The sequence below is a fragment of the Drosophila serrata genome, unplaced genomic scaffold, assembly GCF_035046125.1.
Source record: "Drosophila serrata isolate PLE 108 unplaced genomic scaffold, ASM3504612v1 contig_241, whole genome shotgun sequence".
NCBI lineage: Eukaryota > Metazoa > Arthropoda > Insecta > Diptera > Drosophilidae > Drosophila > Drosophila serrata.
In genome coordinates, this window is record NW_028257139.1 from 2,367,247 (window position 1) to 2,393,091 (window position 25,845).

A 25,845-nucleotide genomic window follows, 5' to 3' on the forward strand; every position below is an offset into this window, starting at 1 on the left:
CAGTATTTAGGGATATTTTGAGGAGATTGTAGATCAATTTTACATTCAATTTACTTACTAATTAGTGCTTAGATCATAAAATTAAGTAAATTTAATACTAAATTTTAAGTTATACATTGGGTTACTTATACTTTTAGCAGCCAGTACTTATTATAATATACTTAAGATAAGGTATTTAATGCAAGATTTAACTAGAGAAAATAAAAGTACAAGTAAAAACAAGAAAGGAAGTTAACTTCGCGACAACGAAATATGTATACCCTATACCCTTGCAGAGTAAATCCATCATAATGCATCCATAATGCATCCATCAAATTTGCATTAATTTCCAATCGGAAAGCTGTACTGTGTTAATTTTAATTACGCTAATAAATACGCACACCGAATTTAAAATTTTTGCCACTTTTTGACAATTTTAATGATGTAACCCCTTATAAAATTTTCAAATTTCGAAAAAATTTCAAAAATGTATATTTTGACCAAACATGGCCAGGTCGAATCGGCTGTTGATGATGATTTATATGATTGGAAATGACTATTGATTTATTTATTTAAATTTATACAATGAATTCATTTGTAAATAGAGGAAAAGACTTGTAACATAATATTTCTTGTTTACTGTAGCTGAAATATATAAAATATCAAAAAATTAAAATTCAGTTCCTTTAAAGAAATTATTTACTTTTACCATATACATTTTTATTTCGTCTTTTAAAATCTTTTAACCCAATCATTTTCATTTTCTCTAGTTGAACTTAATACTTTATATATAGATTTCTATATAGCAACTCTTTAATGCCAGAAAACTTTTCTCGTAAATATGCAAATGTAGCTCCCTAAGCCGATTATCTTAAAGTTTTGTAAATATTAAATCAGTTTAAAGCACATCTGTATAGCTTTTCTGAGAGCATCTCTAATGTCAGCTACTTTGTCTGAAAGCTGACAGCTTTTGGGCCATTTTGTATTAGAAAAGATTAACTTGAAGCCAAATGTGGGTCTCGTTGCGTGCTGGAAGGCAATGCAAATTACCAGAAATCTTTTTTGGGGGCAAAAGATGTTTGTTTGTCTAGTTCTGACGATGGCACTGGCGCTGGTAGGTACTGGTGCTGGTCGGGCTGCCTGGAATGCTTTTTGTTTTCTTTTTCAGTTGGCAACTCAATTGAGTGTAAAACAATTTCATTAAATTGGCAGCCGAAGAGACGCTCCCTTCCGCGCAACCATCTTTTCTCTGCGTGTAGCATGGGACAGTGTGCTTGTGTCCTGTGTGTTTTGGAACAGCTTCGTGGGGACCCAGTGTCCTCCATTTGGCCACATTCATTTATTGAACCCGTCCCAATTCGATCCGAATGGAATGGAACCTCATCATTGGCGATGTCGTCTGCTCGCCGGCTTTGTTCTATTTTTATTATTATTTTATTGTCTGGCTGCAGCGTTCATGTGGGAGCGAGAAGCGATTGCCAGGAGGAGCCCCTGGATTCGGAGGACTCGGAGGACTGAGAAACGAGGTCCTAACATGGAGGACCTTCTTGCCATTGCAATTTATCGCATTCGCTTTGGTAACATGTTCGCAGGCATTTTTATCATTTCCGCATTTATATGGTTTCCGCTTGAGCTGCAAGCAAACTAAGAAGTGGCTTTCTGCCTTATTGCCCCTGAGACCGCCCTCTATATCCTGCCAGACGACCAGGATGTCCTCTGGATGGAATCCGCAGCTAAAACAGAAACCAAAACATGCTCGGCCGAATGAATTGTTTAGGTTTAATTTATTGTACTGAGATTGGTTATGGGTCAGAATCTCACACAGTCACAAGATTGCTGCACCGCCCTAAAAGAGGCGCAGAATCGATGGGAGGTCTGTGTGTCCAAGGCCGAAGTTCGACAAAGTTTCAGTTTTCAGTTTGATGATATCAATTTATTCATAAAACCAAGCTGCATGAAGATAAATGAAAATATCTCTGTGATTTTTAAAGTCATTTGAAACGAGCAAAAAATTGTGACAAATTTCAATTGTCAATTACATTCAGTTTAATTCAATATTCAAATATTAGTATAAAAGATATTTTACCATGAATTTAAAATGAATTTCAAGGACTGTGAAAGTGAATGGCAATTTAATTGTATTTAAGCGTATTTCATCAACTGAAAAATAAATAACTTTAATGAATTTTCACAAAAGGGTTTTTATTAAATTAGACATTTGATTTTTGGAAATTCTAAATCTGTATTAAAGCTAACGAAATGCACTCAAACTTACTAATTGGCTATTAAAGTTTAAACGTGCATTACTTTAACTAAAATTTGAAAAATGTAATCAAACATTTGTAATGAAAAATGTATGATATAACCAGACTTTCCTGCACACATAACAAACAACAAATTTAAAATTCAAATAAAATATTTGAAGCGACGCCATGAAACCAGGCGTACTTTTTTAATGATAAACAGAAAATCAATATCTATAAATAAGAATGCTATTAAAAAATCATGCGTAACCCACACAAAATGAATATTAATAATACACAACATGGCCCGTCTCCTGTCCAGCCTGACCTCTCACCCAAAGTTCTTCCCTGTGTAATTTTCAATAAAAAATATAACACTCGGAAGGACAGGAAGCTCACACACACACACAAAAAAAAAATTACATTGTGTCCACTGCCAGGCTTTCTCCGGCTAAAGAAAAAAAGGAAAAGGAGGAGAGTAGGGCCCCGAAAAGCAAAGGGACACAAAAAAGGGGCAGCGAGACTTGTTAAGGGTCGGCTATAAATCTCGGCAGCTTGTGCTGTAACTTAAATTAAATGCTGCAAAATCGGCTGGGCAATGGCCAACTCGTGTGGAGCCCTGAGAGCCACAAAGGAAAGCCAGAAGGAAAATGCGAAGGAGCGAATAAAAAAAGCGCCGCACGCAGTCGAGTTGAAAAATGAGAGGCAAAAGTGCACCGAGACGTGAGGCAGGCGAAACAGGAACTTAAATTAAATAGAGTTTTCAAAAACAAGCGGCTAAATATGCTGCAATTGCTGCTTGCTGCTGTCAGACGGGGGATCAGACGAATTTCCCATTTCCCCCAACTTCATCGCTCAGTTTTTCCATATGCATTCCTGCGAGTCGGAGAACCAACAAACAAAAAAACGAGACTGCACGTGGCAAACAAAACTGTTGGCCACTTTTAGCAGAAAAGCGGCAAATTTATGACTGCCAGCATTTGCGTGTTGGCAACTTTTTTTTTGTTTTCCGCCCCCACCTGAAAAACTGGAAAAATATTTCATTTTGCCCACGTAGAATATAGAAGAGTTAAATTGGCAAAAAACCAAGAAAAACAACCAATGAGTTTTCCCATCAAAATTGTACTATTAAATGGGGTAAGCAGAACAACTCCACATACTGACGACTATTCAATTTTGCGTTAATGGCCAACAAATATTGGCAAGGGTCAGAGGAAGACCACCTCAATTTCGGCATAAATATTTCAATATTTCAACGGCATGCCTAAGTATTATGCGAGCAAATCGGCTTACATCTAATTTGATTTCGCTAAATTATATTTCCATAGAATGGGGTCAAATAAATATCGTTTGATTTATTTTGTGCCGGTGCGTCGCATTATACATGATAAATTGGTAGCTAAGCGTCAATGGAGCTCCACGCGCTGCTTTTCAATTAGTTTTTCAGCGCCGAAAAGTTGGCCAGACAATCAACTGGGAAAAGCAATCAACAGAATTTTCGCCTTCGCCCCCCAAAAATTGCATTTAAAGGGAACAAGGGACGAGGCACTATAAATTAATATGCTTGCGAAACTATAAAATTGAAATTATGGCAACTGCCAAGTAATGAACAGCGATAAAAATAAATACAGGCCCTTGGCTTCAGGCAAACTCCTGGTGAAACTGTAGAAAGTTCGCCTCTTGCACCTGAATGACTTTCGAGCCAGTTCTTTTTAACTGAAACTATGTCAATACATACTCTGAGCTCGAGTTCAGAGTCATTGCTGTGAAAAACTCGCCCAAAAAGTTTCCCCCCAAGTTGGGGCAAAAGTGTAGCATACCTTTGTGCGTCTTCCAGAGCCGCCCTTCTGATGGCGACTGCGAAATACGAGCGCCATTTTCCGAGCATTTCCGACACGAACCGAAGCCGAAGGACAGTCGGGTAATCGGTGAGCTTTCGTTCTCTTTATTTCCGCCTTTGCAGCCGCTCTTAAGTGTGCGACTGGTGTGGCAATATATTGCTTGCGCCGCGAAAACGGGATAGCTGCCGCAGGCCGCACTACTCGCACCACGGAAGCTTTACGGCAAGTGCCACTTGTGACGCTTGGGAATAACAGCCGTTAATAAAGCGCGCTGACTTTGAGTTTATCAACATGGCAAAAGTGTACGGTTAGGTCAGGTTCTTAGCAGGGTTATGTTAAGACCGTTAAGACTGGAAACTGAAATAATTACTACTTCAGCCTTTCTGTTAATTGTATTGAAAAATTGACAATTGTTAAAATAGTTTATTAAAAAAAATAAAGTCTTATATTGAAGATTTTACGAAAGAGAAGATTAACTGCAGGTGTTTTAAAGGTTTATTGACAACTCATGTTTGAAAACTTGATTTAAAATACCTAATAAAATAATTCATTTTTGTATTTTTAATTTTAAGATAAATAATGTAAAAAAGCACCTTTCTACAGTATCTTTTGCCTTGAATTTTATTTATTTTTATAATTTATGTTGGTTTAAAAGTTCAAACCCATATTTATTAAGTTTAATAGTCGATAATTTATGTAAATTAAAGATATATATTTAAATATTTATTAACATTCTAGCTACTTACTACTTTAATATTTGTTAAAATATTTATTTGTTAAAAAATAAATCAATTTATTTTTATATACAATTATTTTCCATTTCTAGATTTTTATTATTTATGATTTATTTTAATTTTAATATAAGCTTATACATTCCTAGCTATTTATTCTTTAAACAATTAATACATTCATTTAATATCTTTTTTACTTTTTCTATATTTGGATCATTAACTGTTGTGAATTCTTTTTAAGTAATGTATATTTTAAGTTCCCAAGGTTTTTAGCAGCTATTTTAATTTTTACGCAAAATTTTCTATGACCGCTATAAAACATAATTATCTAATATGAATAATCATTCATCAACATAAAGTTTTATATTGATATCCATTAAACTGAACGAGCTATTTAAATTATTACAACAACTGGCTCAAATTCCCCACAGCGCAATAGTCATTTTTAATTTATAAGGACATTTAGCAAACACATATTTTTCACATTTGAATACAAACAATTCAAAATAAGTAAAACAAGACAAACACTTTGTACAACAATTATTATTTCAGTGCAAGCCTCCATGTTTGTGTTTGTGTGCGGGTGACACATGCAACATTCGGTGTTTGTTGGCTGGCAGTCAGTGTGTTGACTTGCTTCCTAGTCGCCGCTCTCTGCACTGCTCGGGGATTTACGCTGGCAAATGGTAGGCGGTCGACGGGAAATGGGGCGGGGCCGGTGCGGAAAATGCACATAAAGTCCGCTGGCAATTGTTGTTGCACTTGTTGGTTCGCTGCTTGTTTGTTTGCATCGCTCACACGGTCACAAAGTCAGGAGACACAGTGGGGGAGACTGTTGAATGGGACACGTCTGGCCATTTAAGAGGAGGAAAAATGTGGGTTAATGGGTTTTTAGTTGCCCTTTTCATTACTCAACTGGCACCACACACACACACACACACACACGGAGCACGCCCCGACTGCAAATTGTTTTGTTTCTTGTGCCAAATGCTAATCAAATTGCATTCCACGCGCTTTATAAGTCGCCCCCCAGGTCCCTTAAGTTCTAAACTGAAGTTTGATTGCCTCTTGGCCAAGTTAAACATTTGGCCACATTGGCCAAGAAAAACACCAGGGCCAATATATCCACGCCAAAGTTCTTGCCACATAATAATGGCAAACAGTTTTCCTTTCTCACGGTTCGCTGATTAGCATGGGAAACATGGCAGATAAGAGCACTGCAAGAAAATTATTAGACAAGAAAATAAATTTAATATACCTCAATAATAGATGATTCTGTTATAAAGTAACAGATGATATTTAATGAGTTGACTTAATATCTTAATCATGACATAATTTTCTCTAATTTACCTTTTTGGAAAGTAATTAAATATAAATTTCCCTGTGCACCGGCACATTCCAACTTACAGGCGAGTGCACAGCTAATTGAAAATTAATTTAATGACCATGCTGAGCACGTGGAAAACCCTCGCTGCGGCCTGGCGTTGGAAAATGCGTGAAACTCACAGCGCTTTCCAGCGCTAATTAAATTAGTAGCCGTATGGATGCAAGGTGCGATTTATGAATTACATTGCATGCATTCCCGTCCAGCAGGTGCAGCATGGAATGAAGAGGGAAATGGCAAAATGTGGCACTGACCAAAGCCGTAAAAAAATGCCACAAGGAAAAGGGGAATTTGCCTAATTGAACATGTGTCCAACATTTACGTGGAGTGCATGCCAGACAAAGTAAACACAGACACGAAAGTACACCTTTTGCATATAGTTTTTTCCGTTCCCTTTCCAGCTCTTTGCAGTTCATTAATATTGAAGAGACATTATGTTGTAAGGGAGTAGGGAGGTTACCCCATATTGGAAATGAAAAGCCAACTACTTTTGTGTGTTCTAGGATTGCTACAGGGGGTTTTCACCCCACTCTTCTCTTCTCTGTTGGTGCTTTTCCATTTTCCAAAACCACAGTGCCAGCTAATTTAAATTTTTTACTTGTTTTCTGCGGAATTTATGCACGACATCAGGTAGAAACCACACAAATTGAGGCATAAATTCACCTGCATTCTTTGTTAATTTAAACATAGCTTTGTCCACGAATATTAACTAATAAATATTCAAGCTTTGACATTTTTTTCCATCAGGGTAATGGGACCCAATTCTTTTGGAAAGTTGAACATGGAATGTAATTTGCTTTTCAAATTTGTAACTTAAAATTGTTTTTGAATTATTAAATGAAGAAGAAAATTCTGAAATTTATTTATAACATTAGTTACTTAGAAATAAGCCAAACAGGTGACATAAGGATTCAATATGCCTTAAATAATACACACTTGGTATGCCATTCAATTATTTCCTTGAATCCTGCTCAAGATATTAATACTCCAAATTAATGCACAGCCTGGAAAATGTCTAATTGATTTCACAGAAATAATTACTTACATCAACCATAATTATATACAGCAAAATATTTTAACCAGTTAACATGTTACATGAACCATTATTAAATAGAGTAAGATATGTTAACGAGTTTATGAAACCGTAAACTTTCTAATAAATAATCAAGCTCAATTTACATATTCTGGCTGTTAAAATAACCTTGTTAGGGCCATAAATTCGTAATAACTATAATGGCAGACACTTGATGGACACTCGAAAGTGTTTTTAATTTCAATTAATATACAAGCCACTCGAGGAGGAAAATACAGTCCCACTGAAATGGACACACAAGTGAGTTGGGTCCTTGACCAGAACTCAACTCAATCTCGATGGCTCCGAACGGAAATCAACTCAAGTGGCGTCTGCCTTTGATGGCCGCTCTGCTGTCCATCTGGAGATGCCTGCCGGAGCGGGAAAAGTAGGAAAAGCTGGAAAAGTTCAAGTCAAAGCTAAAGCCAGATGGCAAAAACTAGAGCAGCAGCTGAAAGGGGAAACAAGTAAATACCTTAAACTTTACTTAAACTTATACCGCTGGCGAAGAAAATTAGCAATGACACTGCGTCATCGGCTTAAGAGCTACCTTCGGCCATAATGCCCTCATTAAGGGTTAAGCTAAAGTTAAACTTTCAGCTGCTTTTGTTAAATTCTAGACTACAGGACAACAAAACAAAAAAAAACCAAACCAACAAGTTTTGTGCGGCTGGAATATCCTGCTCTAAGCAGGAAAATTATTAAACAATGCCTAGGGACTGCAGGACGAGATGGTGAGGAGATGGTGAGGAGATGGTGAGGAGATGAGACAAGGATGATGACAATGAGGACCCTGGTGCATGCAGCTATGAAAATGGCAAAGTGCTGACCTAAGCCCACAAACAAAATGGGATGCTACATAGGCACACGCAGCAAAAAAGGAAAATGGAATTATTCATTTGAGAGAAATTTAGTCATAGTTTTATAGCAAATATAAGCATTTTATTTTACTTACTTATGAGACATAGTCTAAGGTAAGGTTTTTTCCCAGAAAACTCTCTTAAATCTCTCCTAATGAATTGGATTTTACTTCTTTATGTTTCAGTGTACCTGCAAAACACACACACACACACACACACACACACACACAGCAAACAAGACAAACAAAAAAGTGTCACAGCTCAACACAAAAACTCAAATTCCAAGCCCTCCAGTTCGACTTTGGCTAAAAATGAAACTGAACCCCGGAGCAAGTGACCAGTCCGTCCGTCCACTGTTTTCCCGGACTGAACATGACGGAGTGTCAGTGGCTCAGAGCAACAAAATCCCAATGTAGCCAGTGATAAGGCCAACTACAGAGCCACGTGTTTGCTTTTCAATTTGTGCCAGCATCAGCCGGCTGTGGAATTATGAATAGGCCGGGGCAAAAAACAAAGAGCCAGGCAGCAGATAGACATCGTGAATGGGCCAAGTGAAACGGCTTTCAGGGGCGCAGCGTGTCCTGTGGGGGGTGGTAGAGAAATCTAAAGGGGGCTACACGGAGCGTTGAAGCATTCATTGAAGCTAAACAGGATGTGTAGCAAGGTAAGGCGGCTAAGGGGATTCCGGGAAAAAGGGATAGCACGGGATGGGCACGCCTCGATGCCAACAGGCAAAGGAAAACAACTTTGTGCAAAAGTTGTACTCGATTTCTGCTCCACTTTGGACTCCTGCTCGTGTTCCAATTCCTGTTTTTTTCTGCACTCTTCTTTTTTTATCATCCCACTACTTATGGCAAGTTGCATGAAATGCAAATGTTCATCTGCAAGGATTCAAAGTCACAACGGCTGAACATACAAATTTGATGGTAAACTCTCTCTGATCGCTTCAGCAATCTTGACTGAAAATATGCAGGCATCAAAGTTTGAGATATGATATGAAAACTTAAAGAAAAAGATAGGATTTTATGATTTAATTGGAATATATGATTAGTAAATGGGACTTGTTCCAAAGAAATTTGTAATCTTATAAATAATAACTATATATAGAGTAAAAGATAGATAGATATTTTGTGTTGTTCCAAGTTATAAGATTAATGGAGTCTTGCTATTTCTGTTAGATATGTACAAAATGTTCTACAATTAGTCATTAACACCCAGAAGTCGTTCAAAAAGATTTCACATTTCGGCTTACAAATTTCAAAATAACATGGAATCTTTAATTTCGATTCAGTTGTCGTTAACACTTTAGCCTTGAGTTACACTTTTCAAAGTTGAGAGTCAGTCAATACAACACTCAAGGATATTAGAAACATATTTTCGATTCAGTTGTAGACATAATTACATAAATTCATCCACAGAGATAACACGTTTAGATTCCATAATATTTAGCCAAAATGAGTGATGTATCCCACAACTTCCACCAGGGCTCCATTGAGCGGAAAAGCATGATTGAGGACAAAAGAAAACTGTTGGGGAGCAAGAGGCAGAGCATGGGAATGAAGACCGTCTTGGGTACGGACGTAATTAACGCCTATAGTACCAGCGACGATCCTCGAACGTCCTTCACGAAAATGCGAAAACGCCACAAGAAGGATGAGGATTATATAAGTCCCAATTTTAAGGATGATTCACAGTTGGAATACACGCCGATCTATCAGATCACATTCGATGACGACAGGGATCCAGTTCTGGAGCCCACATTCTCCAAGCATCGCATACCACTGTAAGTCCTTTCACTGACTTTGCTGATGATGGGATATTTTCCATCACAAATCGTGCTCTTCCAGGCAAATCCGCTGCCTGGAGCGCTATCACATTTCCAAGAAAGAGTATGCCCAACAATTTAAGCGAGAGATAATGTTACTGATCGATAATCAGCCGACGGCCGAAAGTGCCTGGCAATTTGTAAGGTATTTGCAATCATTTATTTATTTATTTGCTTTTATTTTGTTTACTTAGTATTACTCAATTGATCTTATTTCAGGACCATGGCTTATACAACACTTTGGCCACCATTACACACAAGAAAGGAACTCAAGATGTTTGAAAAGGGCTTCTGCAAGCTATCTCCAGCTGAACAGCGCAGATATGATAGAATCATGTCGATCAATTTTACTTGAAATGTTCTTAAAAACTTCAGAACATGGCGACATTAACAACGTTAAATACATTATCACAATTCAGGTCATAAATCATTAAATGCATTAACTACAAAAATAGTGAATAAAAATTGTGCTGGCATGTAAAAATGTAAAAAAAAAAAACGAATATAACTTCAAGAACTATTAAAAAAAAAGTAAATTGAAATGTTGCAGTCTTTTTGTTTCACTGGAAATAATAAATATATAAACATAATACAAATTTAAAATTAAACTGAAGCATTCATTAAGTACTTGTTATTTTGGTATACAAATAATAGTTTAGTGCATAAGGATACTTGATTAATTTATAATTTTCAGGTTAAGATCTAAAATTTTTAAAAAACTGTAGAATCCCAAGATTATGTATTCATTGGGTTTAAAGATAGCTTAGATACACATTATATTTTTCGTTATATTACTGAAATATAATTCTCTTAGACTTCTTCCTCTGTTTTTTATAACATATCTCTCCTGATTTGTAATTTGACTTCTGTCAGCACTGATCTAAAGATTAGTAAATTCCTATTTCAAAGAGAATATTTTCCCTATCCTTTTTAAATTTACTTTTAACGTTCTTTACCAATTTTTAAACACCAAACTTTACCAGAATTAGGCTAAATTAATGTAATTCACGACTCTTTTTCAAGCTACTCTACAAATCGAATTGTCAAAAGCTTTTTTTAGTATTATCTCCCTTTTAACGCTCACTTTATTAATTAAAGTCTCTCTGTCAGCTTAAACAAAAAGCTTTAACTCAAGCCTCTTGCAAATCTCACGGAACCGGCTTATCATCTCGCTATAGTATTTAAAGGTCTTTCTCCGCGAGCTTTGCGATCAGTTTGTGGAAGCGCCTCGAAGTCGAACTTAGTTTAAAAAAAAAACGCTCCGCGCTACCGATACCGCTCCCGGTTCTCAGGTTCGAGGTCGTCGTGCGTAATCGACGAGCGTTGTGATTGAATTAGCTGTAGACTTTTTTTGAGTTATTATTACGTGCTGTGGGAAATATCCCGTAAGATGATGAAGTCAACAACACGCCAAGTACTTGGGATTTTTTGGACCACTTGTCTGCTGCCATTCACCGTTCTACAAATTGTGCGAGCCCAAGGAAGTTAGTATTATGATTCACCTCGTGGTGACTCATTAGGTTTGACCGGTCACCGGTAGATATTTTCTTAGCCAAATACGTCATGAGCAGTATTGCGATTCAATTGTGATTGAGAGATGGACGGGATGGCATTAACCAATTTTTCCATGTGAATGACTTTATTTGAGTGCACTCGTGTGAGTTTTAATGCTTCTGAATGAATTTAATGGATCCAATCGTCACCCAACAGAGATTACATTCCCAAGCCTCCTCCTATCGCACAATGTCGCTGACAATGAGGTTGTTATTTATTATTTATATTATCAATATAGCAACGTATCAGATCGATTTTATAATTTTAATTAAATGTTTAAAACAAACTCTTTGATTTGTTACACACAATTTTGAAAGGTATCAAACGTACTTTAATTGTGTTTAAAAGGTTACACGTTCATTTGAATGTCTTTGCTGCTTAAACTGTTTACGAGATTGACTTCATTGGAATTTACTTCCATTAAACTAGTCTAAACTGGTTGACAAGTATTAAATACTGTAATCAATATTCACTTATTTTGCATACAGAATAAATATCATTTTGATATAAAAGTGATATAAAGTGATACTCGAAATCTATATACAGAAAATTATATACAAATTAGTTAAATATCGAATTTAAATCTTATTTCAACAGTTTAAGAACCCCTATTACTTTAAATTATAGGAAAATATAAATTTTGGCAAATGTTCTTCTATTTTGGAATGTATATTTATGCATGATATTATATTTATGAATGACAATCGAGACAATTAAGACAAATTTTCTGGCTTCACAAATAATACTATATCATACTGATTACTTCTACTTTTTTATCTCCTTCACAGGCTGTACAAATCCCCGTCAGAATTCAGGATTATGTATGTCCATATACGACTGTCCCTCTCTGCTGGCCGTGGTCCAGCAGAGTTACGTCTCCGCTCAGGACAGGATGTTCCTCAGGGATTCCCAGTGCAACAATGGATATGGTCGACTGCCTCATGTCTGCTGCCCGATAGAACGAAGGGTCCTGGATACAACCACAGCGCGGACTGTGACATCTCCAACTAGAAATGGTGGTCAGCAGGGACAGCAAGGTCAGGGGAATCTCTTGCCCTCGCCTCCTAAATGTGGACCACATTCTTTCAGCAACAAAGTTTACAATGGCAATGACACAGCTCTGGATGAGTTCACCTGGATGGCGCTGCTGGAGTATGTGGATCGTAAGTATTTTTTAAACTTTAATAATATTTGAATTTATTATTTGAATAATATTATAATTTATTTACCCTAAAAAGGCAGGGGACGTCGTGAGCTCAGTTGCGGTGGCAGTCTGATTAATAATCGCTATATCCTGACCGCTGCCCATTGCGTGATTGGTGATGTTGAAAAAGAAGTCGGTAGTCTGTGAGTATAAGAGCTTACTTTAAGGTTGATTTTAAATTAAATAATTAATTATTTATTTATTTATAGCACCACAGTTCGCTTGGGTGAATATGATACCAGCAAGGAAATCGATTGCATCGATGATGACTGCAACCAGCCCATTGTTGAACGTGGCATTGAGCAAAAAATTGTCCATCCACAATATGATCCTGCTGACAGGAACCGTGTCCATGACATTGCCTTGTTGCGACTCGATCAGCCCGTGGTTCTCAATGAATACATTCAGCCAGTTTGCTTACCCTTGGTCAGCACAAGACGAGCCATTAATACGGGTGAAATCTTGGTTGTCAGCGGCTGGGGACGCACCACCACAGGTTAGCTTGATGCTGATTTTCCATTTAAATTTTGTGTGATTAACTTATAAATCAATTTCATAGCTCGCAAGAGCAACATTAAGCAGCGGTTGGATCTGCCTGTCAACGATCATGATTCCTGCACCAGGAAGTTCGCCACTCGGCAGATCAGTCTGATCAACTCACAGTTGTGCGTCGGAGGAGAATTCTATCGTGATAGCTGTGATGGTGACTCCGGTGGACCTTTGATGAGGCGGGCTTATGACCAGGCCTGGTTTCAGGAGGGCGTCGTCTCCTTTGGCAATCGATGTGGACTTGAGGGATGGCCTGGGGTCTATACTCGCGTTTCCGACTATATGGATTGGATCCAGAACACGATCCAGCCGTGAGGCCATGCTGGTTTTGTTCACTTGAAGTTTTAATTAAAGGCCAAGAAGAGAGTGTTATTTCGGAGCTCTGGAGAGCTCGTCTTTTAATTAACTTGCATTCAATGCGATTTTATCAGCTGCTGCTGCTGCACACTGCGTATACGTAATGCGCTTACAGTCGCGCGCAGTTTGCGGTAATTAAAATAGCTGTTGTTCGGCATTCCCCGTTCCCAAGAGCGAGGCGAGTGGAATAACTTTCGAGTTTGCTGCTGCCAACTTGCCCAGCGGCATCTTCTTAGCGCCCTCAACGATTTTCTATGTAATTTGGCAATGAATTTCTATTATGCAAGCAGCGCCGTTCCGCTTTTCCGCATTTTCCAGCCCAAAGTTTGCACTCGTGTTTGCTGGCTGATTGCATTGCAGGCTGGAAAACAAAGTAGACAATAGCTTGCCTGGCTCATTAATTGTGTGCTCGGAGAAAGGTTAATGATGCCTGCAGGAACCAGTTAGCAAGGACAAAGGGATGGGATGGATGCGGCATTTTGTGGCTAGGATTTCTTGACCAGCATTACGAAAAAACATAAAATCCATTCGAGTACCAAAATATTGCTTTGAAAGGTCCTACAAATAACACAAGAGATAAGATTTTGAAATTATCAAGAAGTTAAATTTTATAAAATCGCGTAATAATAATTTCATTCGGGCATAAAAGGTCTTTTTTATATAACATAATAATGAGTTAAGTCATTATTCAATATTAATATTAAGAGTATATCAACAATTTAGGTTTTTAAATATTTCAAATATAATAGGTAAGGAAGAAATTAATTACACAGCCTTTTTCTATTATTTATTTCAATATTATAAATATTTCAATGTTAGGTATGTATATATATTTACCATGTACAATGCTTTAAGTACTACTACGAAACTACTCTTGATGTACATATATCCTTAGCCTTAACAAAGCCTTTCACAAATATTTTCTGTTAGCACTTAGTTCGAATACCCTCTTATCCCATGGGCATCGAGATGTTCAAGATTCATTAATTTAGCATTTTCTCTGCTCCAACTCGGCACTGTAGCCTTAATTTATTTTCTTTTTTGGGTTATCACTTGCCAGAAACTTGAGGGAACTTTTGCCAAAATAGAAATAAAAATATAAATTCCCCAAAGCGCAGCTGAACTCTCTGGCCATGTGTGGCTAAAATGCTGCAAAACCGAAAAACACAAAAAACACTTTTGCTAAATGCTGGCGAGCGAAAAACTTGTAATTCAATTTTGAGGGGCCAACTTTTACCCAAATGCAAGCCAAATGTAATTAACACGCACACAGACACTGCCACTGGCACGGCCCATGGAGACCTCCCTCCTCTGCAATGGAGTGGCAAAAGCGACTTGTTCACCTGCCAGACGACGAACCGCCAGCCAGACAGATAGAAACCGCCCAAGTCGAGGCCCAGTTCCACCCAAAGCCCAAGTCCAGGACCAGGCCCAGACCCAGTTCCACCTCAATTTCACGCCCATCCGGCTGCCGTCGATTGGCCTGAAGTGTGTTCAGGATCGTACTCTAACTCGACGGCCGTGCGAATGGCCAAGTGGGTGGCGGCCTCCGTCAGTTACAGGCTTAATTGAGTTGTGTTCGCAGCATTTAAAATGGCCAACAGCGCTAACGATCCGGCTCTGAGTACTGTGGAGTAGTATGTGTTAAATATTAAATATTAAAGTAAAAGATAATGTATTTACTAAGTAACCAAACAGGATTAAATGCCGAAAGTAACTATGATCAGTAATTAACTGTGAGCAGTAAACATCTATGACCAGTAAGTAACTATGGTCAGTAATCATCTATGACCAGTAAGTAACTATGATCAATAAATATCAATGAACATCAGTAAGTAACTTTGAACAATAAGTAACTATGATTAGTAAGTATCTACAACAAGTAAGTATGTATGATCAGTTACTAACTTTGAACACTAATAAACAATGACTTGCAACTTTTGTAACACAACACATTTCTGAGACGTGGCCGGCAGCAGTCACTTCGTTCCGGGGATGTTAGAACCAGTTGGGAATCATATGTACACATGTGTGAGATTTGTTTTGGAACAAATTTAAGAGCAAGCTATTTGAACGAAACTATGGAGTTATTCTTTTATATAATTTTACTGGTATATAAGTAGAAGCATGTCAAATCGGTGGACAATATATATACATACATACATACACAAACATATATAGCTGCCATAGCAACGATCGGAAATTTTAAGAAAAATATTATAACTCTTCCATTTTTCCACAGATTTTCATCAAATTTGATACATAGCAATTATATAATAATCAAGAATTTTGTGTAAAATTTTATGAAAATCGTGCTACTATATCATTAAGATTTCTTTTATGTTATATATTTGTTAAAACTTTTGTTAACTTCGTGTCAAGAGTACAAACTAATTTCAATATTAATTATATTTATGATGCTGGCATACTCATAAAAATGACTACATTAAATAATTGTCATTTAGACCAATTAATATTAGCAAGTGAAAAAGAAACGCATTAAAATCAGGGATACAACTAACAATCGAGTTAAACATTCATAAATATTAAATTCATAGAAATTGCCTTGTTAATGAAGAAGCTGTAAACTAAAGCAAAGCTATTTGAAAAAAACATGCCTATAATATGTACTTAAATAATTTATAACCTTCCTATATTGTAGTTAACAGCCAGTAAAACGAATTACAACGTTTTTTCACTCAACAGCATTTTACTTCATTTCACTTCATTTAAATAAATCTTTGAAAAATCATCAATAAAACCCACAGTGCAACTGTTCGGCCGGCAGCAAACAAAATTGGATTAAATGCCAACGATTTGCAAGCAAAATACCGAGCTCCCCCCCCCCATGCTCCCATACAGAAAACACCAAAATTTAAGCTTAAGTGGCCAAAATGAAATGTAGTGCCGTTGCCACGAATGAAAGCGAAAAGAATTTTTAAACAAACAGCCAGTTGTTGCACCATAAAAAAAAGGAGAGGAAAACCAGCAGCTGCGGCAACTGTCGCATAAATCTAAACCATTTTTTAGTAAGCGAGAAAAAAAAATAAACAAGAGCAAAGGGAACCGGGGAGTCAGAGTCACAGGACAAATTCGGTGATTGATGAATTGAGTGAACGTTACGCATACGCCATGTGGGCAGAGCAAAAAAAATGTTGCAATAATTTCATTTAACATGCATAGCCAAACTGTCGCAGTCGCAAAACGCCAAAAAAGCGAGACTGATACCAAAGAGTCAGAGTCAGAGTCAGAGTCAGAGTGAGAGTCCTTCGTCCCATAACGATTCCCGATTTTAGTGCAATTTATGATGCCAAAGACCGTTTCGCAGACCCCTCTTGTGTTTTCAAAACGGACCCGAACATCTCTGCGCCGCCAGTTTAGAATATATTTTGATGGGGCAAAATGGGTAGACTTGTTTGCAATTTAAGGAACCGGTCAATGGGTTCTCCTCGTTCATGTATTGCAAATCCATTTTATTTGTTCGATACTGGGGGAATGCGAAGGCTGAACTTTTTGATTACTACTGCGGCATCAAAGTGGGTGGCACTGATGGCCATTGGAGAGAGACTGAACCAGAGCGAGGCATAATGCGATTTGCGCCTGCCTGTCTGCCCTCTGATTGTTACCGCCGATTTTCAATCGGCCACATCATTTGCCGTTTGCAGTTGCCGTTTTTCCAATAACATTATTTACTTAGCATTTGCATTTCGAATTTTGCAGGCTGTGCATTGCCAATTGCCTGTGCAAACATATACGAAATGGCAAAAAGGACAGTTGATTTTTACGTCTGCTGATTGTGTGTGCTTCTATAATGTTGATTTGCTCCCAAATAATGTATGGTACAATTAATTTTGAAATGGAAATCAAAGGGGGTGGTCACATAAGGCAATGTCTGAATGTAGATACAAAGTTGCTATTGAAATGTGAACTCCTTGTGGTTCAAAATTAACAACAAGCAAGCAATCAATTCAGAATAGAGACTTATTATTCCATTTCATGGCATACACAATGATCTATTCTGCGAAGAATTTAAAATTTAAAACTGATAAAATTCCATTTTGTGGCTGCAACGTAGTTTTTTGTTGGTATATTTTTGTACAACAAACTGTGCAACTTGCAGTTTCAGCTATTTTTTCGGAGGGGGTAACTCAAATAGAATGCATGAAAATATTCTAAAAGCATTTTCGGCTCTCGTGCGCTGGAGGAACATGGGAAAATTTAAGCAATTTTAACTACCCAGAATCAGCTTGGCGTTGCTAAAATGTTTGATTAAATTTCCATTCTCGAGAGCAAAATTTTGCGGTAACTCACAACCCTTGCCTGGGCTCAAAAGTTTCAAATCATTTGGGTTAAAATATGGCCGCCAGGTAAATGCGATGATGAGGCAATTTATTTGTGTTTATTTTTGGCATTCGCTTTTCCTTTTTCCCTCCGTCCCTTGTTTTTTTATTTTTCTTTTTCACTTCTTTGTCGATATTTAAAGAAGGGGACCCTTTGCCCGTGCAATGATTAAGTGTTGGCTGCCAGGGCAAGTATTAATAAACTTGTGTAGCACTCGTGGCAACAAAAAGAAAAAATATACAAATACAAAAAAGCGGAAGTGCAGGGCTAAGGAATGACCAGCCCGGCTTGTAAAGGGAGCGACAATATAATTTAAATTTATTTAACAACCAACTTGTTAAAATCGTAAAGTGAGTGGGATGAAAAAATAAGGCACACACACGCACTCACTGGCAGTGGGAAACTGCACCGCAGCGGCATTAAGTAGCTCATTAAATTTCCTTAACCAACAGAAGAAGAACACAACGCAAACAAGCCACTGCCAGACCAACTGACTTTTTTCCAGTTTTATTTTGTAAGTAGGAAATATTATAGTAGAAAAACGGCGCCAAAAGAAATGAAATCGCTGGCATATATATACATATATATATGGTTGTGATGGGGGCGTGTGCTCTGGTACGCCCCCTTAAAGCGAGCGAGCTGTAAAAAATCCCGTAAGTGTATTTTTATTGCGTATAAAATGCATTTTGCAATGCCACACAAAACTCAAGTGGTGAGCGTTCCGAGCGGAAGTTACGACCAACGGCGGCGCAAGGACCTTGCCACACACACATACACATTGAGACTCCTCGGCTTTTTGTGGCCATGTCGGAGGAGGGTTTATGTGTGCGCCATGGAGAATCTTGATGTCAGAAGTTATGGACTACGAAATCAAGGAAGTCATAAGGAATTTCCTTTGCTCCTCTTGCCTGTGTAATTTCTAAATAATATTCATTAAAGGCGACGCAATCAAGTCGAAGCAATCACAACACGGAAATAAAATGTGTAAATATTTATGGTTATGCTTAAGAGTCATAAATAACTGCACATTAAATAAGGCTTTATGAGTACTTCAAACAATAGCAAGGTTATATTCTGAATTGTATACATTTATATAATAAATAATTCTAAAAATAACAAATCAAACACTCAAACAAAAAGATTCAAGGACTTGTTGGCTAGGAAAGCTAACCCCTTGGGGAAATAGATCCCTATTTAATGCACTAAAGTGTACACCAATTGTATTCATGATGTACGGTCTTTGGTACTCAAGTCGATGCCAAGACTTAATCATACTTTCCCTCCCAAAAAGTCACTCTCGAGGCAGTGCAAATATCCCCTCAGAAGTAAAACAAACGAGTTGGCAAAGCAATGATTGCTCAGCATTGCTACTTGTTGTAAAATATTTTGCACAACCAAACAGCATTCATTACACAGCAAGTGCTCCTGGGTGATGGGTGGGCAGGTGGTTGGTCGGAAAATAAAGCCACTGTTTACGGTGGGAAATTGGCTGTGCAGCGTTAAAGTCTAGAGATATTACAAAAAGGTTAAAGAGTAGCCCCCGGGAATGTTCACTCAACCAAAACTCCACCCACGAGCGTGTTCTATTCCTCAAAAGGGTTCACCCATTACGTTTGAGTAATAAAAACATATATTATAGGTGTTAAGATGTGAATGTTAGAGATCAGAGACCCCTATTCCCCTAAGGGATAGCATTATAAATCAAATACAATTAGGGCCAACATAGGTCTTAACTAATGCACATTTTACATGGCAGAACAGGTTGCTAAGGCACTTAAATGATGAAAAAGCCATTCAACTAAGGGTACCCACTGCGTATGAGTAATATTAAGCGCACATTTAACTACGAGTGATATAAATCTGCTTTCAACTAAAGGTTATACGCTTCTGTGTGTTGAAGGATACCCAAAGAGAATGTGCAATAAAAATTATATTTAAATGCGGACACATGGTCTGATCATGCATGATGGAAATCTCATTCATCCAGACGTTACCCACGTTGCGTATGAGTAATAATAAAAAAAATACTTGGCACTGTGGCCTGTCAAGCTTTAAGTTATGCATACTTTTCCACCTTTTTTTGGTAACTCTTCTCTCAAGCGCAATTAATTATAATTTTTTCTCTGGCCATTCTGGCAGCATATGTATGTATAAGCATGGACATGGGTGTCGGCCAAACATTTTTTAAATTATATATATACATATATAGGAGAGTATAAGACTGGTAGCTCACATGTGCCGGAAATTGGCGCACACCTTGCAGCAATGCAGTGGCAAGAATTTTTTCCATAAGCATCATAAAACCAGGGAGTGACCAACCGGACGATGGCCAGGCAGATTGGTTATACTCCGTGTGTTGTGGTATTAAGAGGTTGAGGCAGGACGAGGCGGAACCCAAAGGGAGACTCGGTGGAATGCGGAAATTATAATTTATAGCTCAGAGCTGCGGATGCCGGGGTATTCACAGTGATTTTTCCACCGTGTGCCGGGTTTTTTTCCACCCCTCTTCACAACGTTGACTTTAAAATTGGTGCAACTTGGGTATTAATTGAAGTTGGCTATTAGAAGTGGGGGCCGAAAGTCCACTCAGGCATGAATCATTTTCTATGGGAGTTTCAAAGTGTCAGAACGAGCTGAGTGGTGGAAAAAGAAACAAAGTTTCCAATTTTTATCCTATGTTTTTTTTAGTCCTGTGTGAGCAAAAGCATGAATTGGGGCGGAATATATATTCTTTGTCAGGCTAAAACTCATTTAGTTGGGAGCTTTCACAAAATGCTAAAGCGCTTTAAAGTGCTTCCGCTAGAATTAGCAACGATTAAAGTATTCCACGCTAATGCCTTGGAAATTCAACCAATGCCTGAATCAATGCCAAGCCTGAATGCATTCACAGCTCTGATTGCATATGATGTACGAATGTTCTGAAGGCCTTTGCACATTACTTTCAGCTGGGCAATTATTCATGAATGTTTATTCTTGCGGGCTATGCGCAAACAAAACAATACATTCAAGGGGTAATTGATTAATTTTAAAGAAGAAATAACACCGGGGGCGAGATTGAGTTAAAGAGTTCACAATTTGGCTGATGGTTCCCAGCCATTGTTCGCTGCATAAACATTTGTTAAGTTGACCTTTTTCAGGTGTTTACACAGCGCAAACAAGAATCCACTGAACGGGCAACAATGCGAACAAAAAAAAATGGCCATAAAGTAGCTTTTGACAAATGACGCACTTCCTGTCAGCATACACATGGCAAAACACACACAGACACACAGATGTAGAGCACTTGTCTCCCATCGGCAACCTGTGATAAAAAAAGGACACAACAATTGGGCCACGTTTAAACATTAAATCTTTCACTTTGTTGCACAGTTAAACAATAAAATAATTCATTTATTGTTTGAATTTATTTATGAGTCCGCCTATCAAATATTTAATATGCAAATTGCGGCAGTTTGTTTAAATGCAATTTTGTGAAAAGCGAAAAACGAGACCCGATAAAGACTTTAGTTCGAACCCAAAGTCCATACGTTTAATTAGTAATTTAGCTTTATTGGGGGAAGAATTTAATTGTAGATGCTCAGATTTCTATAATACTTTTTTGTTTGTTGTGGCTAAATTAATTTTAGTTTGAAGCACAGAAACCCGAATTAAATGAAGCAGATTCATTGCGAAAATTAAATTTATTGTTTGTGGTATATATTTTTTTGTTTGAACTAATTAGCTGGAGGTTGCGCAGCATCCGTATAATTGCAATAATAAATGTGCTAATTAAACCATTTTGCAATGAGTGTAAATAGCATAATTGCCTTTGCAAAACGGATCAACTTTAGCAGCCCTCAGCTCAGATCCGTTTCCATGAGATAATCCACCCGCTTCTTTTCCCTGGGCGCAAGTTGAAAGAATTTTGTGACGAAATTATTCAATTCCCGCTTCGTATGCAAAGGAGGCCAACTGGTTCTATAGCAAAGGATTCTGTAAGGCCGGGAAAATTGCAAGGGAAACTTTGCGATTTCATTTAAAAACTTTTCGGGGACTCTTACCTTTTCAGGTAGTACTGGTCGAGTATATTCTGTTGACTGGCAATAAGGTGTGCCATTTCCCGCTGAAACTGCTTATTGTACTTCCTCATGGCCTTCCGATACCGGATATCACAATTTAGGTCACTAGGAAAAGCAGATGGGTCTTATTTCTGTAAGTAATTATACATTTCATACAGACTAGACCACAAAGTTATAGCTGGGATGCAAACTGAAATCGGCATCATCTTTAGGACATCTCTGAACATTGAATTCATAGAGGGAGCTTTGTGCCTTAGACTGCGTCCGACTCAGGAATTCTTCAATCTTTTTGGCCTTCTCAGCCCGAGACTCCTCATTCAATTCCACAATTTTCTGCTGCTCATTATTGGACCTGGTAAACATTATGAAACATCGATATTACAAAAATGTTTCACTTCCTGTACGGGAATTTATAAGTGCCAACCGACAACTTTGCTTGAGTTGTTTTAAATGGCATTCTCATATCTGAACAATTAATACTTTCATAAATAACTCGCATAGGTGTCACTGCCAACATCCTTGGAGGATTTCATTTAAGCCCCCCAGGTGTTAATTAATAATAATGGATATATCTGTGAATATCGTTGAGATTTATCAAAAGATATATGGAAATGCGACACTCACTCGCATTTTATTTGTACAGCCATTCAGATTGGCATTTCAAAAATCACTCATTAATTTTTTAATCAACAATCAGAAGTGCGCAAAAGTATGGGAAATAAAAACAAACGAAAATCGGGGTTTAAAAAAATTGCATATATTAATGCAGAAAAATGTGGGCAAAGGAAACATATGGGAAAAAATCATATTCAAATGGGAGATAGGGAATATAATATACTCTAGGGGGAAAAAAGTATTGAGTAATGTATAAATTACAATAATAACTATTACCATAACCATTACAAAAAATAGGTAAATCCAAGTAGAATAAAGAAATAAATCTAAATTAACAAATTTATGAAATCATTTCCATACTTATTGAAGTATAAGTAAACTAATATTGTCTCAATATTTATTCTGTTTTATATAATATTAAATATTGCGTTTTTTTATCAAATATAAATAATCATATTGACTGTTTTGTTAACATATAAATAATATAATATCGAAACTTTTTTATATTTATCGCCTCACTTCCGAAACGATAATAATTAATATGATTAAAGTTTCCCCACCGATGATTAAAGGAAAATACTTAATAAGATGAATGGCAAATCGGTTAGTTCCTGTATTTATACCCTATAATTGGGTATATACGAAAATCAGGCTAAAAATTATTTCGCACATTTTTGCGGCATTAAATATGCATTGGGGCGTTTAATTTCATTTTCGCAAACCAGGTCCAGGTCCATTTCCATGATGACGAAACTGAGCCATCGGTAGAGTGTCGAGAGCCGCAGAAGTGGCCCATTGAGAGGGTGGAGGGTTCTGGGCCGGACAGGACCAGGAGACCTGGCCCAATGTTTGGCCAGCAAAAACATGGCCGCAAATGCTGTGTCTATTAAGGGCACATTTAACCAAAGCCCGGGCTCTGGCACGTGTGCAATGAAAACAAACGAGCCCATTATTGTTACACTTTTCCTTTGGCCGTGTCCGACTGGCCGGCAGAAAACCCCATTAATGATGTGTTATGGCCTCAAGAGGCTGGCCTAGACGATCCTTGAACTCTGACCACCGGCCAGCGCCTCTGAATTGAACTCTAATTGCACATAATGAATTGCACACATTAGGTCAATGAACAGTCCGGATTGGCACAAAGTGCCTAATGGAAATGCAATGAACTATTTATGGACATTAGCCATCGTTGGTCCGGCAATTGGCAAAACTTTGTTCACGGACTCGACTCGTTAAAGCATGAAATTTCCCTTTAAAGGACAGTAACCGAATTTGCGTTGACTTTTGGGCAAAACATTTGTGGCAAACAGCAAATTGACATCGGCGTCCCCACGGGTGCCTAATGACGAAATACTGACTAAAATGTTAACAGCAAATCCAATTTATTACCCCAAACATTAATTAGCAAACCAGACACGTAAAAGGTATTATTTCCAAACTCAATCTGCAGGCCACCGGGGAGTGATGGCCAAATCATAGAATGTACATCAAATTCGATGACATACCACAAGCTTCACAGGATGGAAAAACATTTTCCCGGAAAAATACTCACATTTCTTTTTTACTTTAATCGATGGCATTTTAAAGCTATTGCAATTTCATTCAATAGAAATTTCTCGCCACATTTGCGAATATTTGCGGACATTATAAATGTCCGTCATAAAAAAGTACTCAAACGATAAAACAATAAAAATGTCGACGGGCCAATGGATATGTAAACAGCACTTAATGCCATATGCTAGGGGATTACCAGTGTAATTATATGCAATTCTCTGACATGACAACAAACAAACCAGAAAATTTCTTTTAGCTGCAAATTGATTTCGGTTATGCTATCAAGTCCATTAAGGAATTAAGTTTGTTATGCACTTGATCAATATTATGAAAAATATATACATTTCGTTACTTAATGGTAGCTGGGCTGTCAATGCCAAAGTTAAACAATTTTACTTATGCATGTCCCAGACAAGTATTTCATTTTGTCACACAATTTTCAATTCTAAGCCCTCGTCGTCCCAAACGTAACTAAGTCCAGCAATCCAGATATAATCTCTGTCCAACTTGCACACATTTGGCCAGCTGTTTGAACAACTCAACTGAGACTTAAGAGATTTTGCAGCAGCAGCTTCCTGCTTTGTTTCTGCCCCGGGTCCGGGTCCGGGTCCTTGGTCAACTTTTAATTTATTTGATAACTGCAAAATTGTGCACCTTTTTGGGTTGAAGAAGCATACACACAGATGACTTTTGTATAGTTTTGCAGGCAATTAATTTCAACCATGGCGTCTCTGAGCATTATTCACGTCAAGGCGAACATATTTTAATTTGATGAAGACCTAATAGTGTTTCGAGCATATGCTCAACAGCACAGAACATAACACAAAACTTGTGAAAAGGGGGAAAAACTTTAAATGCAAATGAGTTGGCATATGGTATGAGTTAACTGACTACTGAGTAAGGACATCAACTGGTGACGCAAATAATACATTCTGCACAAAGTATACCAAAATATCTGATGGATCCGGGTTGAATTCTGTTCGAGGAACAACGCACCCACATTCCACCGAGTCATCAGGTTAATTCAATTTGAGTTGTAAGCAAATTTCGCACAAATTAAATGCATAAACTTTTCCCATTGACAGACACACATGCCAGCAGCCGAGAGAGCCATAAATTTGCCAAGTGTTTATGTAAACGACCCCGATTGTGTCGGCGGTTGCGGATTTGTGAGGAGCGGAAAATGAAAGCCATCGTCTGGCTGCACTTTGTCACCAGGCATGCGGAACATAATGCCGATTTTTTCGCCTGGAAAGCAAATGGATAGGCAGAGGAAAGCTGCCTAGGCAGGACTCGACAGAGCCAGGACTCGGCAAAAGGCGATAATAAATCTTCCGCTTGGAACAAATCACAGCAATTCCATTATATACACATTTAATGATGTTGCCAGAGAAAGCCGCCAGATCCGAATCCAAATCCAAATCCAAATCCAGAGCAACGAGCCAGAGACAATTACTTGCAGCCCGCGAGCAATTTCTACGGCTTTATGCACTGAGAAAATGTATTTTTTAGAGGGATTTCTTTAAAGAGTGAATGACCTTTTTTCATAATATTTTAAGAATATGTTCATATTTTAGGAATTACTCAAGCAACATATAAAGGGCTTTAAGTATTCTTTAAAGAGTTAACTCTTTAAGTTTTCCAAAAGTTCTTGAATATTTCCCTTATTCCTTTTAGT

General features: G+C 37.7%; 3 protein-coding genes across 4 annotated transcripts; 2 read left to right on the plus strand and 1 right to left on the minus strand.

Moving 5' to 3' along the window:
• Window positions 1-9,308: 9,308 nt before the first annotated feature.
• On the plus strand, window positions 9,309-10,477 carry LOC110188569 (uncharacterized). Its single transcript, XM_020958330.2, has 3 exons — window positions 9,309-9,893; window positions 9,958-10,080; window positions 10,155-10,477. The coding sequence occupies exons 1-3, from the start codon at window positions 9,565-9,567 to the stop codon at window positions 10,288-10,290; spliced, it is 588 nt and encodes a 195-aa protein (XP_020813989.2). The 5' UTR covers window positions 9,309-9,564; the 3' UTR covers window positions 10,291-10,477.
• A 634-nt stretch (window positions 10,478-11,111) lies between these two features.
• Sp7 (Serine protease 7) lies at window positions 11,112-13,614 on the plus strand. The gene is made up of 5 exons (XM_020958049.2): window positions 11,112-11,419; window positions 12,278-12,652; window positions 12,728-12,836; window positions 12,903-13,189; window positions 13,253-13,614. Exons 1-5 carry the CDS (start codon window positions 11,326-11,328, stop codon window positions 13,555-13,557), a joined length of 1,170 nt encoding a protein of 389 aa, XP_020813708.2. The 5' UTR covers window positions 11,112-11,325; the 3' UTR covers window positions 13,558-13,614.
• A 7,973-nt stretch (window positions 13,615-21,587) lies between these two features.
• LOC110188632 (uncharacterized) lies at window positions 21,588-22,466 on the minus strand. 2 transcript variants are annotated; one of them, XM_020958407.2, is made up of 3 exons: window positions 22,159-22,466; window positions 21,981-22,103; window positions 21,588-21,912 (listed from the first exon to the last, which is right to left on the minus strand). In XM_020958407.2, the coding sequence occupies exons 1-3, from the start codon at window positions 22,359-22,361 to the stop codon at window positions 21,777-21,779; spliced, it is 462 nt and encodes a 153-aa protein (XP_020814066.2). In that variant the 5' UTR covers window positions 22,362-22,466; the 3' UTR covers window positions 21,588-21,776. The 2 variants fall into 2 exon arrangements, with proteins under 2 accessions (XP_020814066.2, XP_086688165.1); XM_086832039.1 differs by having other exon boundaries at window positions 22,155-22,290.
• Window positions 22,467-25,845: the final 3,379 nt, after the last annotated feature.